General features: G+C 39.8%; 1 protein-coding gene across 3 annotated transcripts in view; it reads left to right on the top strand.

Annotated features, from left to right (window-relative positions):
* Positions 1-253: 253 nt before the first annotated feature.
* DCAF6 (DDB1 and CUL4 associated factor 6) overlaps positions 254-16841 on the top strand; it is a 48950-nt gene continuing 32362 nt past the window's right edge. For all 3 annotated transcript variants that reach the window (XM_056858724.1, XM_056858721.1, XM_056858720.1), the window contains exons 1-7: positions 254-406; positions 10118-10179; positions 10483-10575; positions 11560-11745; positions 12721-12834; positions 13901-14036; positions 15625-15839. In XM_056858724.1, coding sequence (XP_056714702.1) covers positions 313-406; positions 10118-10179; positions 10483-10575; positions 11560-11745; positions 12721-12834; positions 13901-14036; positions 15625-15839 — 900 coding nt within the window. In that variant the 5' untranslated portion in view covers positions 254-312. The remainder of the gene's footprint in view (positions 407-10117; positions 10180-10482; positions 10576-11559; positions 11746-12720; positions 12835-13900; positions 14037-15624; positions 15840-16841) is intronic.

The following is a 16841-nucleotide window of genomic DNA, read 5'->3' as shown; positions in this document are numbered from 1 at the left end:
CTTGCCATTTTTGTCACCGTGAGGGTGGGGCGGGAACGACGCGTGCGGGCCGGAGTTCTCGCGAGACCGCTGCGGCTCGTTGGCGAAGGGGCTCTGTGGACGGGGGAGGAGCCGGGGGGGAGGTGGGAGGCGGGGCTTGGTGCCGCGGCGGCTGTTGCCCGATAGGGGTGAGCTCGGTGGCGGCGGTGACGCGCGCGCAAAGCGCGCCCGCGCGTCTCCATGGTGAAGGCAAGGGTGGCGGTCGCGAGTGGCGGCGACTGATGTCGCTGGCGGCGGCGGCCAGCCGGAGCCCCCTCGTCAGCGCGCAGGGCCATGTCCCGGGGGTGCTGCACCCACCTCCTGTGGGATGTGAGGAAGCGGAGTTTGGGGCTGGAGGAGCCCGGCCTGCTGCGGAGGCGATACCTCGGTGAGGAGGGGAACGGGGGGGAGGGGAGAGGGCGGGGTCGGAAAGGCGGGGGGGGTTGTCGAAGGTCGTCCCTCCCCAGCAGCGCTTGCGACGGTTTTGACAGCGCCGGGGGCGGGGGGGGCGGGGGGGGGCGGGGCTGGCCTCCGGGCCATGAGTTCAGCCCCTCGGGCCGCGCTGGGAAACCGGAGGGAGGCGGTGCTTGGCTGCACGCCTCTTGGAAACCCCGACCACAAGTTTCTACGCTGGCTGCTTAGGGAGAGAGGAATTCTTTGTTGTTGTTGTTGTTTTTAAATAATAATGTATATTTTTTTATTTTCTTCATTTAACATATCAGCAGAAACAATATCCAATACTATAAATAATAGTAATAATAAAAAGAAAAACAAGTAGTATCACTAATTTAACAATAAAATGACTTTTTTTTACGCTGGTTGCTTAGGGAGAGAGAGAGGAATTCTTTGAATCCGCCGTTTTAAAGTAAAACCTCAAACCCGAACACCTTCAGAAATATATAGGTTTGAGGTTTTACTTTCTGAAGGTGTTCGGGTTTGAGGTTTTACTTTAAAACGGATATTGTTTCTGCTGATATATATATATATATATATATATATATCAGCAGAAACAATATATATATAATACACACGCGCTAGTATTTTTTCAGTAATATTCTGACATATGCGCAGGGCCGGTGCCAGTCTTTTTTTGCGCCCTAGGCAAGGCTAACTACTTGTGTGTCCCCCATTGTGTGTGTGTGTGTAAAGTGCCTTCAAGTCGCAGGCGACTTATGGCGACCCCTTTTGTGGTTTTCATGGCAAGAGACGAACAGAGGTGGTTTGCCAGTGCCTTCTTCTGCACAGCAACCCTGGACTTCCTTGGTGGTCTCCCATCCAAATACTAACCGGGGCTGACCCTGCTTAGCTTCTGAGATCTGACGAGATCAGGCTTGCTAACCAATTTTCAAAAACAATGTCTTGTAGACAAAATCAAAGCCTGATGCATTCCTACAAACCTTTTTAGAAGACGTTATAATTAATTATATTCCATAGCATTGTTATCTTAAAATAAAAAATATATATGAATTGTCAGTTGCTTTTGTTCAAGAAACTAATCTGTTTAAAACTATGCCCCTCAGGCCAGTTCTGCGCTCCTCTGAGGTCTGCGCCCTAGGCGACCACCTAGTTTGCCTTAATGGTAGCACCGGCCCTGCATATGCAGAGTGCATGTGCAGTTTTCACCTTCTCCCACCTTGCCTTAAAATAATTGGAAAGGCCTTTCCATGCTCCCCCACCCAACAAAGTGTTGCACTTGGGCATGAAGTAGTTTGGGTTACTTTTTAAAATATATATATATATTATTAACAATTTAAACAGTACAAACACTTAAACATTACATGCACATACAGATTGATACACCTTCCAAAGAAATCAGTAAACTATTGTCAATAAGCCAATAAATGATCAAGAGTAGTTTTGGTAACTTGAGTTTGCTTGAATGTATGTCGCTGTGTGAGGGTTTTCAAGAGGCTGCTGTTTAAGAAGTCACAGGTGGGAATCAGAAGGGGGCTTAGCGCTGATGTAGGCAGTTACCATGAGCTAAACTGGTTCAGGATGTACTTAACACTTGCCGGCATTTAACTCGCACGTCATTGGGCTCTGGCTTCGGGAGACTTAGAAATTGTTTCCTACTCCCTTGAGTGGAAGGAATGTCGTAGAAAATCCCTTTTAGAATAATGATCCATTGAAAGAAAATGGCTAGTATTTTTTGTAGGCGTTAATAAAGATTAACTAATTTTTTAAAAATGTCCTTACTCCTTTTTCCTATTTGCGTTGCTCTCCAAGTTTACCTTATCATGGTAACACATCAAATGTTTGCTTTTATTTTCTGTTAATTAGAGAAGACATTGTTCCAGTGCCTTGAGAAAGGGTTGTAGCATATCTTCAGTTTACTTCTTTGATTTAAGTTTTTATTATTTGATAAATTAGCAAAATGACCTGTAGATCAGGGACGGTTGTCTTTCCAGCATGGAAAGAACCCTGTTATGGGAAGGCTGAAAACATTTATGTAGTGTTTTCATTTGGTTAATTTTTTATTAAAATATTTGTATCTTTCCTTTGCTCTAGGCTGCACTGTTGCATGTATGCTTAATTGCTTTAGAAATGTAGGTGGATATTTATATGTTTATGTTTATAGTAAAAACAAATTCTTAGGTTTAGTAAGGGAAGTCCACATGGGCACCTTATATAAATGTGCATCCAGATTTAGATTCCTATTGAATGTGTTAGGTGGCAGTGGGTACTTAAGTGTTTAGTTCAGTCAGCATCTGAGTGTTGATGAGAACTCTTTGATCCAATATTACTTTAGATGAAGTTAAGGTTTTGATATATTGGTTTTGGATTAAACCCCAATATTTGTTGAGGTGACAGTGTTTCAGTTGTGCATTATTCACATGCTTGTGTCAATACTGACTTCATGAAAACTGCTTGTTCACACAGAATATATCATTGACCCTTTAAGACCAGCCCTTTGCATAAGTATAGAGTTAAAATTTGTTCCTGTGCTACATTTGTGTATCTTGAAATGTTCCTAAAGGTAAGCACACATTCACAGCTAAGTAATCCTGTACCAGTTTTTTAAATGAGTTATCTGTTAAACCATAGTCTCTATTGACTTGTTTACCTTTTGAAGGAATTGGCCTTTCCCCCAAAGAACATGGGATCCTAGAGAGAAGTGTTGACTGTGCTAGATCAGTTTCACAGGCCAGTCTGTGCTGATAAGTTCAGTGAAAATGTCTGAGAATCTTTGAAGTAGCTGAGCCACTAGTCTCTCTCCACCCTCCCCATTCTTTACTATTATCTCTGTGAGAAGAAAAGCAGCAAATGTTATGCTTTCTCTTCAAAAGGGAGAGTGGGGTGAAGAACTTACGGGGCCCCTAGCAAATGGAGATGATTGAGCTATAATTTAGTCTTGCATAAATTTGCTGAAGTGAATATGATTCTGAAACATTTAAATGTATACCATAACCTTTGTAACGGAACTTAGTGTGCAATTGAACTGAAAAGTAATCTGTATGATAGAATGTTTGAAGTTTGAAAGAGTAATTCTATCTGTATTAATTGTGTTCCGAATGACAGATTAATAATTCCAGTTGGTGATCAATTAATAATCTTTTTCATTCATATCTGTGCCTTTTTCTTATTTCGACAAAGCTGCATTTTTAGTGCTGCTGATGTTGTGTCACATTCCACTGTTTCCTGAAGCAGCAACAAGGCCCTAGGCAAGGGCTCAGTTTCAAAGAGGGCACCAGAGGATATTTTCAGAGTACCTTTATGTGCAAACATACAGGTAGGCAAGAAAGCAAGTGCACAGACTCAGCTGTAGTCCCAAAGCAAGAGCACAACATGTGTTGCCCCCAGATTGCTTCAGCCGCTCAGTTCCAAAAATTTGGAGCTTCATTCTCTTTCTGTGGCCAAATTCAGACTGCCCTTTTACCGTGCAACCCTAAACCAGAGTTACAACTTTCTAAACCCATTGACTTCAATGGAGTTAGACGTGTCATTTATTAATGCAGCACATAGCCAGTCACATACAAAAGAGTAGAATTGTCAACAGTTGACTAAAATCCCATCAATATTAAAAACAGAAATTCCAAATATAAAAATATAAAATACATAAATACAAGTATAAAAATATAAAATACATAAAATCCAAAGAGGGCGGTACTGTATACATAGGTAATAAGGCATGTCACCCCAGCAATTTGTGCCTAATTTTGGTCGCAGCAGCACAAAATTTAGCAGTATCTATGGTAACCCTTGGGTTTTCATCCAAGAGGAGCTTCCTTGCCCTCTCCGCCTCCAAGTTATCAGAGAGCTTGTTAGTGGAGGGCCAGATAAATTTGCCATGGATCTCTTCATAGTAAGGGCAGCGGATGAGAATATGCTCCATGGTTTCTACCTCCCCTATACCACACCAGCATAATCTCTCTAAGATGGGGACTTTTTTATATCTCCCCTCTAGGAGTGCTAAGGGGAAGGCAGAGCATCTGGCTTGTGAAAAGGCCCTTCTATGACTATTTAGTTCCAGAGTGAAAAGATATGCGGCAGGGGCAACAATATATCTGGATTTATCCGGGGCTAAGAAGGTGGGAGTTCTTTCTAGATCCATCTGCCGCTCAATGTCCCTCACTCTTTGTTGCACCATTTTCTTAGCCTGACGGAGTTAGAAGTGTATAACTCTGTTTAGGATTGCACTGAAAGATGCCCTACCCTGCTGAACTCACAAAGAGAGCTAAACGGTCAGAGAGCCCATTCTCACACTTGGGCATGACTTGATTACAAAAAGTCGACTTAGATAAGCTAACGTCTAAGAAGATATGTATATAATACAAATCAAAAGTGTCAGTGTAAAGATTTTTGATGTGAGGATGTGTGCTGCATTCAGGCCTAAAATTCTAGAGGTAGGTCTGTAATATGAAGAATTTAGAGACATGAATAGGCGTTTCTCAGAAGAGGAGGTAGAGTGATCTTAAGGGAATATGCAACTGTAGTTCTGGGTGGGAAATTTCAAACCCATCTGGGTTTTGAAAGTTGTGTGTGATATTGTATAGTTTTTTACCATAAGCAACAATCGTTAGTGCAAATATTTTTATGAACAAATACAATTACGAAAAGCTTTAAGAAGGTAAATTGCAATAGCATGAAGAGGATAGTTCTGTAACAATTTTTAAATAATTTTACACCAGACCGTCAAACACCCAATAAAATTTAGTGAATAATAAGAAGAATCCAGATGTCATGCAGTTGCATCCCAAAAAGAAGAGCATTAGTTTCAGTGTTTTGAAATCGCCCTGTTGAGTATTAGCCAGTTAGTCATAGAAAGTTTCAACAATGTAATTCTAATTAAGTCAGCAGATCCAAACAACATTTTGTGAGGTTCCCCTGTTAGTGGGTCAGAGCTCGGGACTGGCTCACTCTCTAGCTTCCGTTCAGACGTTAGCCTAAGATGGGCCTCAGAAGCATGAGAGGAGGGAGGTTCAGCTTCACCCCAAGCCAGCCGGCTTGCTCTTACAGCCCTTCTCTCCCTGCAAGCCTCAGGAGTGGTCTGTCTCATCATCCCTATCCCACCGCTTGACAGTTTTTTAAAGGGGGGCCTAGAGGCAGACTCTCCAAATTCCAACAGCCCTGGGCCTGGGCTTGTGGGAAGAACAGGGCCCAGTGCCAATGGCTCCTCCCTCACCTTCTGCCCCATTTTCTCCTGTTTGCCTCAAAGGGCTATGTGCTTGGTCCGTGTGGGCTCTTGCCCCTCCTCCCCCCATGACTGGCTGTTCCTGCCATGTCTTCCTTGGGTAGGGCTGCTGCCCTGGCCTCTGTTTCCTCTTGGGGCTGACTGGAGGATTCGATCCACAGCTCCTGGCTGGCCTGCTTTGTTGCTGCCGCTGGCTGCCAGGCCGCTTGTGGAGCTGGTGAGCGTTGGGCTTGGGCTGCAGGCTCCGGACACATTTCTTCTACAAAATAATTAACGTGAAAATTATCCTGATTATACAATCACACAATGGATTCATTTGTCTGCACTTGTGTCTCATAGAACAATTGGGTTAGTCAGGCAATTGTGCCCCCATTTTTAAAGACCTCTGAGCTGTTGATACATTTAGTGGGATGACTAGTCTGATGCATTTAACTATTGTTTACTTTTTATAATAGATTGTGTGATTGCATTGCTTAGTTGTAATTCAGTTGTGCTTTAGAGGCAAATTCCCTCTTAATATAGTGGCTATCTTCTCGTATTTTATTATTAAGGACAACAATAGGCATGGCTACCTTATGCAGCATAGTCATAACATTAGTTTCATGGAGCAAAAGCTTTTAGGCTGAACTCTGGCAGATAGCCAGAGATCTCATTATTAATATAGTGGCATCAGTTTGAAAGTAGCTCTGTAATGCATTCTGAGAAAGTTTATAGGTCTTGTGAGAGTACTTTGCTGAGCATTGCATTTCCTGTAGGGTGACAAAAATGTTTGTTCAGCACACTTGACTAGGCAAGGTACACTTTTTGAATGTTTTCCTTGCTAGCCTCACACCTATAAGCACTTTATTTGGAAGTTAGTATACTGGTTTGGAGAAGATACATATTAAGATACTCCATATGCCTTAAGTAATTTCACATAAGAAAATGGCTAAATAGAATCAAAAATTTTTTTGGAAAAAAATAGGATATATTTTCTTCAAAATTTAAGTAAATTAATAATTGTAAATGATGACCTACCAACTTGCAGTCATTGTTGAGGTTAAGGAGAAGAGTACAGTAATGTATAGAAATGTACTTGATAAGTCAGATGTCTAGTGTTGCTTTACTGCTTGCTTATCATTTTTGTAATGGTTATATTAAATCCTTAATAAACTATGTCAGGCAAATGTGAATAAAACAATGTCTTTGGCATTTATATGGCTATGTTCTGTTTGACAGACTAATATGGTTACTATACAATCTTAAGCAGTAACACCCTTCTAAGCCCATTGACTTCCATGGTCTTAGAAGGGTGTAACTCTGTTTAGGATTGTAAGTGCAGTGTGTGTGGGTAGTGGAGGAGGGCATAATTTAATTATAGAGGAAGGTCCTCCAGTATTTTTTTTATTCCTGCGCCATTGAAAATGTGTTATTTTTCTTTTACAGTATTGTATTGTATCAATCCTATTTCTTAATAATGCTTTGAAACCTAGAAGAAGGCTACAGTTTATAACAGAGGTCCCCAACATGGTGCCCTTTCCTGGTGCCCTCCAAGTGTTTTTTTTTAAGTGAGTGGGGCTTTTGAACATCAGTGTTTCTGATTGGCCATTGGAGACTTGATTGGTTGTGCAGATTTTTTTAAGGTGGTTTGGCAGCAGCAGCACCACAGCATAAGGATCTTCACTGTGTGACTGAAGGTAAGCTGTGGCAGTGATTTTGTGGCGGCGCCTACCACGCTGTGTCAAAATTGCAAAGGTGCCCTGCAGGCCCAGATAGGTTGAGCCCCCTGGTTTATAAAGTTTGTTTTGAATATCTCTGTAGTTAAACCACAGCTGTGTTGATTACACAGTACTTGACCTCTAGTGGGAAATTTTATGCAGTGACTTGTACATTAATATAGAAAACTGTAGCCTTCTCAGGGTTGCAGTGTTAGCAGTAAAATCCAGCAATGGAAGGAATGGTGCTGTGATCACTCTTCCTCCTTTTAAGTGTATCTGATCTGGAAGTATAACTTGAGCTTCATGTAGAGTGTTACGTGTGGTAAGTTAACATGTCCCAGAGCACAGCTTAGGAGCAAGCGCAGGACCACTTATGCCAGTACCGGGGAGCAGCGCGGCAGCACCGCACATGGGCATTGTCGCAGCCTCGGTGGCTGCGTTCCTCCAGCGCAGGGGCTTGTACTGGTGTCAAAGAGGGCGTTCCTGGGGTGGGGCTGACACTCACTAAGCCTTTTTGCCCTGGGAATGGCCCCTTTTGCCAGTGTAGACTTATGCCTGCAAAAATGGTGGTGTAGCCCCATGGAATGGCGCAGCAAACCGATCAAGAGGCGGCACAGCTGTACCACGGTTGCTCTGTCCCCAGCTGCGCCAGAACTACCCCCTCTTAGGATTGTGCTGTAAAGCTTGTTTAACCATATTCCCTATGAGAGTTTTACCTTTACCGATGCTTGTCTGTATACCATTATCACCGCAGTCTGACCCAGATGGTGCTTTCACTGATTTGCAAAGCTTATATTGTTTAGAAGATTATTCAGCCCCATGACGCCCTCTCTCACACCTGTAGTCTGAAGCAGTACAACCCAGTCTACCAATTCAGTGAAAGCTAGGCTTGCTGTATAGTGTTTGAGCTCTTGTGCTTGTGATGAAGTGCTCTTGACAGCATGGAACTGTGCATAAAATAAACCTTTTCAATATCACTTAATCTTATAAAGGCACAATGTATATTAATATTCCTTAGTCATGAGAATCAAAATTTCCTCTGTTATTTTAAATATTTAATTTAGGTTGATGCTGCAACACTGTTTACTTCAGTTGAAGGCTCAAGTGCCTCTGTAACATTATCAGTGACTAAACAGGAAAGGCTATATTTAGCCGTGCTCTCATTTAGGACCTGTGGTATGTCTGAAAGTATAATAGACGTCGAGATTTCATTTTACAGAACAGTGTTTTATGTACTAGAATGAAACAGGAAAGTGCATTTTGGTGATTGAAATTAAAATTGGCTGTGAAGCTACAACTCTGCTTAATTCTTTTACTTGAGGTTGTTTTTTTTTAGACACCTGTCTAAAAAAATCATGATTGTAGCACTCAGAATACTCATTCAAAGGCAAAACTTTAAGAAATTGTTGGGCGCCTGTACCATGTTGATTCTACAACCTGGCTTTTCGGTAGTGTAATGCTTCTGTACGTAACATTTCATCAAAATTATTCACTTCATGTTTTATGAATTTTGGCAGCCAGATGTTAAGGAATAACTTGCTGGCTTTGATTGGCTTGTGTGTATAAGTATATTTTGGCAATAGAAGTAACTTAAGACCTTATAATGGCAAAAATGTATGGAACATATATAATAAAATCTCTTAAATCTCATGATGGGTATATCTCACCATAACTCAAGCATCAAAATAACATGGTTGATTATTGCTGCCCTGATATAAGGACCTTCCTTGCACTGATAACACCGTCAGTCTATATAGGTCAGTAATGTCTGCTGTTAGTTCTTTGAGGTTTCAGGAAAGGGTGTTTACCCAGTCTGCTACCTGAGATTATTTTAAAGTAGATGTTCAGTTCTTGAAGATAAGAACTTGACTCAAGCTACAGTTACATAAAACTTACATGTATCATGTGGTTTGGCCGTCATTCTTGTGTTTCCTATTTTGTGTAGCTTTTGTGTTATTTGTAAGCCTTTTTAAGTCAAATGTTGAAGGTAAGAACATTTAAAATGCCTTATTTTTTTAATATATTCATTTTCTTTTTGAAGATATCCTTGCACAAATGAAATTTTTATATATGGGCATATGGAGTTCTAGGGTATGGTGTATGATGGGTTTCTTTTTCTAAAAATCACAAAATGGCCATGTGCTTGAAAGAACTGTTTTATGAGAGAAGCAAGAAATATCTATAACTCGTGTCAACAAGTGACTAAGTGCTACTATTGTGACTTAAATTGTAGGTGATTCAGTGAATCTTTCTGTGCTTAGTTATACTTGAAAATATTTTTTGTTCTTAAAGCAAGGACCACTAACTCATCTGGAAGTGTTAATTCTTGTCCTTGCAGGTGCAGCCACAGGAAGGGTCAGGGGCATGTAGCACGTGCTATTTCTCAAGGAAGGAACACTAGAACTTTTTAAGTGCTGAGGCCAGTTGGGGCAATCTGCTCAAGTTTGGGGGAGGGTATTGTCTCTAATACTGAACTGATTTGGTTATGGTATACTCTGGTTGTGCCATCTGTATTCCCCTTTTTGTTGGCTAACTCTTGGGGCTACACAGCACATTTGGCTGGACAAAATTAGGAAGGGGCTACATATTGCTCAGCAAATTCTCACACACCTTAGGGAGGCTCACCTTTTAGAACCTTGGCGATAGAGGCAGTACAGTACCTTCTATAGAAGGAAAGATGAGATCAAAGTAGGTTGGTTAACAATTTTTAGATCAAAGTTCTGTAAGTAGTCAAAGTAGTTTGCTAATTCTGTTATTTCTTTTTAAATAGGGAGAAGAGAATTTATCCAAAGATTAAAACTTGAAGCAACGCTGAATGTGCACGATGGCTGTGTAAGTGGCTTTTTACCTTCCTACTGCTTAAACAAAATATTTTTGAACTGTATTTTCCATGACAAAATGCAGTAGACTTAAAGGCATCTATTTCATGTTTTATAAATCAAATTTAATATTCAGTCTAGTACATTTTGTTAATGTAGGGTCTTGCTGTACTTTTCCAAGGTGGTTCTTGCAAGTAGTCTAATATAGTGCATTTACTGCTGAATATGAAAATTATCATGATCATAGAACATGCTTAACAAAATTCAGTCAAATTTTTTTCAGATCTAATTAATTTGTTTTAAAATTTACTCCTAGGTGAATACAATTTGCTGGAATGATACAGGAGAGTATATTTTATCTGGGTCTGATGATACTAATCTTGTAATTACTAATCCATACAGTAGGAAGGTAAGATGGTTTACTGTCTCCTTGCATGGGCTGAAAACTTGCTTATGTTTATATATTTGATTGTATCGGAAATGTTGTTTTATGATATTGATGGATCCTAGGGTTATATTTCTAGAAGGATGTTCTGTTTTGCTTGAAAGAGTTGCTTCTTATGTTTACAAAAACCAACAAGACCCACCAGCATACTACATAGGACTTTTCAGTGTGATCTTGATCCTACCACCCCCATGTATGTTCCTTCCCTGCAGCTGTTCTCATAGCACCTTTCCTCAGGGTATTGATTTTGTTGCTTGTACCACAAAAATTATTAGGACATCTAATTTTGTGTGTTTCTGACTCGTTAGCTGCTATAGCTTATCATGGAAATATTGATAATGTTGGCATGTATTGTCCCACATTTGCTTTCTGTACTTCTACTTCGTGGCATTGTTTTAATTCATAAATGAAGAATATTGTTTCATGTTTCATTTAGTATGAAAATACTTGTAAGCAGTAATGCATTGGGGGTGATTTTAAAAGTACAGAAATAGACAATATGAAAATGTTGGTGCGAATATTAGGTCTGTACTAAATGTGTGGTCCTTGAACAAGTTATTATTTATCAACCTAACCTATCTCAAAAAGATAAAGGTTATGAAGATATAGTAATACAATGGGGAGGGGCTATGGCTCAGTGGTACAGCACCTGCTTGGCATGCAGATTGTCCCAGGTTCAATCCCCGGCATCTCCAGTTAAAGGGACTAGGCAAGTAGGTGAGGTGAAAGACCTCTGCCTGAGACCCTGGAGAGCCGCTGCCGGTCTGAGTAGACAATACTGACTTTGATGGACCAAGAGTCTGATTCAGTATAAGGCAGTTTCATGTGTTCAATGATATATGGGAGCCTTCCTGTAGTTTTTTCCCCCCAGTAAGGTGGGAAGGAAACGTGCATATTTTCAGTTTGTCATGTATTACTTAACTTACATTAATAATGCTTGTTTTCTAGGTGTTAACAACCATTCGTTCAGGACACAGGGCAAATATATTTAGTGCAAAATTCTTACCATGCACCAATGATAAGCAGATTGTGTCCTGTTCTGGAGATGGAGTCATTTTTTATACTAACGTAGAGCAGGATGCTGAAACCAACAGACAGTGCCAATTTACATGCCACTATGGAACTACTTACGAGGTACTTCAAAATACTACCTTTTAATGTCTTAATTTCTACAGAGATATGAGTGTCCTCTAATGCCTGGCTATTACTCATACTTTTGCAATTAAATATTGTTGACTCTAAGCCAGTGTTGTGCAGGCACTGCAGCTCCAACACCACACTGTAGCTCCAACATTCTTGAAGGCCCAGGGAACAGCAGGACAACAGGGGAGGTGGGAAAGGGACTGTGCTTGAAATTCCTTAGATCCATCATACTTTGGAGTTGGTATTGAATTAATCTTCAAATTCAGAATATATTATTTTGCATACATTCACCTCCTTAAGGAGATGGTTTAAGTACTATTTTGCGGTTTTCTGTATTTATACTTTGCTTTTCAGTTCTTTGGAGCTACCCAAGAATTTGCAATACAGCTGCTTACTGTAATTTATTTGTAAAGTGTAACTCTTACGTTTATATATTTGCCGTTCTTGTAACCATACATGCTATGCTATCAGTGTGTTTACAAAAGCTGTTATTAGTTAAAATAATTCAGAATTACTGTTTTCAGAGTTAATTCAAACTTATACTGGGAGCTATTTTTTAAAGTATTTAGAAACTGAGTTGCCCTTGATACTTGTCTCAGCATCCAAGGAGAACCTTTAGACTTTCCCAAGAGCGCATGTGTGTCTAGTGGATTTTTAAACTTTGTAGAAAATTTCATATCAAACTTAACTTGAAATTCCCCTCAGTTTCAAAAACTCCTTATGTGACACTATGACAAACCACCTCTGATCATCTCTTGCCTTGAAAATCCTGTTGGGGTCACCATAAGTCGGCTGTGACTTGATTGCATTTTCCCACCGCTATGTGATCCAAGGAACTCCTTTTCAAGAAAAGGAAATCCCAAGTTTTCTTGGGTCCACAAAATAATTTGCTTGGTCTTGGTGTTTATTTCTAAAGCATTTACTGGTTTTTGCGACATTAAATTGTTCTTATTGTTTATGTTCAAGATTATGACAGTCCCAAATGATCCCTATACTTTCCTGTCATGTGGTGAAGATGGCACCGTAAGATGGTTTGATACTAGAATCAAGACAAGTTGCACAAAAGAAGATTGTAAAGATGTAAGAGAAACTTTTACATAAAAAGCTGTACTGTGTGTTTAGAATCTGAGATCCTGAGCTGCTTGAGTACTGCTGCTTAGGATTCTAGTAAGTTACTGAAGGACAAATCTGGGGGGGAAATTTCCAGGGACCTTCACTCAGCAAAGCTTGAAGTCTTCCTCTAACTTTCACTGGAGAAAGAGATATTTACACTGAAGTACAGCTCCTTAGGCTGGAGGAAGACAGTAGACTTCTCAGAGCAGAATGGTAGGATGTATAAGTATATTTACATGTTTTTAAAACAATTTTGGTGATTTTGCTAATGGTGTTTTCCCTCAAGTATGCATTATACCCATCTAGTTTATCAGTGTTTTACAGTCCATACTAACTATTGTTTCATCCTTATGTTGTAGTTATTTTCAGTTCTTGATCTCACTGTATTGTTCTTGCCTCACGGCCAGTTATCTATAGATAAATCTCATATAGCCCACAGCACAATCTGGTACAGTGTTCCTCTTGTCTAAGGGGAGGGGCTGTGGCTCAGTGGTAGAGCATCTGCGTAGCTTGCAGAAGGTCCCAGTTTCAGTTCCTGGCATCTTTAGCAAAAAGGAACAGGTCATAGGTGATGTGAAAGACCTCAGCCTGAGACTCTGGGAAGTTACTGCCAGTCTGAATAGACAGTACTGACTTTGATGGACCAATGGTGCAACTCAGTATAAGACAGCTTCATATGTTGATTGAAGTCAGTGGTAAGACTGGAGTAACTATACAGGGTTACATTGCCAGTCCTTTAAAACTAGTTAGGTAGTTTCTGCCTTTTCCATCCACATCCTAGTCACTTTTAACTATTGCAGAAACTGGTAAATTAAACATTGTGTCCGTGCTGTTTATCTTCCTAGACACACTTCAGTAGCTATTCTGTTTGCCTACCAATAATGCTTAAAACAATTTTTTTAATGAGGGGCAAACTTGACTAAATTTACAATGAGCTCTCTTGGTTTTACTTTAAAATTAATTAGTTAGGAGGATATATTGCCTGGTGTTCATTTGCTTTTTAAATAAGTGTAATATTTCCCCTTTGTTCTAGGATATTCTAATAAACTGTAGAAGGGCTGCCACCTCTGTAGCTATTTGCCCTCCAATTCCTTATTACCTTGCAGTTGGTTGCTCTGATAGTTCAGTAAGGATATATGATCGGCGAATGCTTGGCACAAGAGCAACAGGTAGGAGAATATATAATATTGTAAAATGATTTATATGTGAATGTTACATTTAAATTTTATCAGATGTCAACTTTTTATGCGACTGTTTATTAGAAGGCATACTTTCTGTGTAGAGATTGATTTGCAAAGCCTCTGATTATTTTATTTATTTGTATTTATAGTAACTTGTTTTACAGTTTTGAAAGAATCTCACATTCTTCTAGGCTTGGGTTGGAAATGTTCTTGTAATATGGATTGAAAGTTAAAGATGTGCAAACATTTATGTGTAGCTGCTTTGAGTACTTTTTAATAGAAATGCAGGATAAAAATCTTCTAAAGGTGACTAAATTTGATTTAGAGGCATACATGCACACTGCCATTAGTTTGTGACTATCGCATTGAGCCCACAGTCACCCCTTCTTTTCATGTATTCCCAAACTGCTGTTTAAAATGTGACTTTTAATAAGGTCCCCTGAGCTAAAAGAGGAGATTCCGTATCGGTGCAAGAGCTGTTTAAAAGTGTCTCAGAGAGAGAAAGTTGCATGCCCATAATAAGAGGCAGTTTCCCTTCCAGAAGCTGTAAGTTCCTTTAAGTTACAGCCATCACTAATAAGTGCAGGTTATTTTTTTTATGAGGTGCTGTTATCTCTGTTTCATGATATCCAGCATAAAAATTAACTATTTGTTTTTAACATTGTATCATAACTGTACATAGCACTTCACAGAGTAACGATAAAAAAAAAAATTCCTGCCCTGAGGAACTTGCAACATACAAGGAAGTTGTATGGGACGGAAGCAGAACGGAGGCAAAGATAAAACGGGGAAGAAGATGTGTTCAGTTACAGTTTGATTAGGGGATAAAGGCTTAAGGGTGGGGTTTCAGTGATTAATTGAGCGATGCTTGGAGAAGGGTGCAGAATTTAATTTAACATTACTTTGCAGTTTCTTAGGCATTATCATGAAGTATGCCTGAGGGAGGTGTGTGGGATGGAATGATTCCCTCCCCCCCCATAGAATCATTCCATCCTACACCCCATAATGTAACTACTGTTTGAACATTCCCTTGTTGCGTTACGATGCTAGTAGACTGAATTTCTGTTATTTAAAATGATGCAGAGGCAGGCAATGGCAAACCACCTCTGAATGTCTCTTGCCTTGAAAACCCCACCAGGAGTCTCCATAAGTCAAATGTGAGCTGATGGCAAAAAACAAACAAAAAGACTCTCACTGTTGACAGTACTGTGTATTCACAGGAAAACAGTCAATCCTTGTGCAAAATTTATCAATTTTTAACGGTGACTTCTTTCTTGATACACAATTCTAGTGTTATTCTGCCAGTGTGATAAAGGCATCACAACTGCTTCATAGCAATGCTATTAAGCCTGTCCAGAATGAAGGCAGAAAGAAATGGTGTCGCTCTAAAATCCTTTGTGGAACACCTCCCCACACACAGAGACCAGGAAAAGTCAGGAACAGTCAGTGCCTGTTTTTTTTAGTTTGCAAAATCTTTTGCAAAAAGCACTCTTCCTGTTTTGACTTAGTATTAGAAAAGATATGTAAGGTGCATTAATTTGCATGTGTGAAATGTAAACCTTTTTGTCTTTTTCAGGTAATTATGCAGGTCGGGGCACTACAGGGTTGGTTGCCCGTTTTGTTCCTCCCCATCTCAACAATAAATCCTGCAGAGTTACATCCTTATGCTACAGTGAAGATGGCCAAGAAATTCTTGTGAGTTATTCTTCAGACTACATATACTTGTTTGACCCCAAGGATGATACAGCTAGAGAACTTAAAGTTCCTTCTTCAGATGAGAGAAGAGAAGAGGTAAGTGTGTGTTACCAACAAAAGCCTTAACACCAGAAATCAGCCATACTGAAACAGTTCTTTAAAAATGTTATTTTTGAAGAGAAGATGCCATATCTCTTAGTACCTTTTAATGTATATACATGTTATTTTTGCAAGAAAACTTATTAAAATCGATTTGGGGATCCATTGGAAATGAAGAAAGTGGGGCAGTTTGCAAATTGACATCTGGGAAGCAATGTGCTTGGGACCTAAGGCTGTGATGTAACCACATAGAATATACATATCTTTATTGGATTATCAGCTGATTGAAGATTTTCTAGTTGAGTAATTATTGACTGTGTAACCAACAAAGTGAATTATTGACTAAATATAAATACATTTTTGTGTTACTCAGCCCTCAGTATCGATGGCATTGAAATAACTGAAGGAATCATAAGCCAACTTCAAAATTACTAAGCACCAGTTATTTTTCTGTGACCTCATTAAGATGTAATAGCCTAGCCGTGATAGGGCTGTTGGGCCTACTTCTTGGGCTCGTCCATTTCCTCTTCCCTTCTCTCCTTCCCTCCTCTCCTCGCATACTCCAGTTATTTCATGATACACTGAAATCAGACCTTGCTGTGACTTCTCAGTCAGACAAATGATGGTTTTTGTAAGTTGTGAATTGGAAACTATGGTTTAAAGTGGGTGTCCAGTTTGTGGCTTGTTAGAATATCACAGCAAGCAGTATTTTCAGCAAACTAGGAAATTCAGGAGAGGATTGGAGTGTGTGAGATTAGGAATGCAGGCAAACATTGTTATAAGGAAAGACTGTCTTTATTATTTTCTTTATATCAGAATCAAAAAGCCTTAAAAAGAAAGCATTACCTTAGTTTGTTGTCTTATTGATTAACATTTGCCAATGCAATTAAAATTGGTCCTGTAGGTTAATCAAAGCTTTAGTCAGGACTCCACGAGAAAAACTGCTTAAAATTTATAGTCCTAATTTTGATAGTGTTTAATTAAAAAATTAGCACCCCT

This window comes from Euleptes europaea, chromosome 12 (genome assembly GCF_029931775.1).
Source record: "Euleptes europaea isolate rEulEur1 chromosome 12, rEulEur1.hap1, whole genome shotgun sequence".
Taxonomy (NCBI): Eukaryota; Metazoa; Chordata; class Lepidosauria; order Squamata; family Sphaerodactylidae; genus Euleptes; species Euleptes europaea.
The sequence above is the reverse complement of the archived record's forward strand: the minus strand, read 5'-3'. Positions and strand labels throughout refer to the sequence as shown.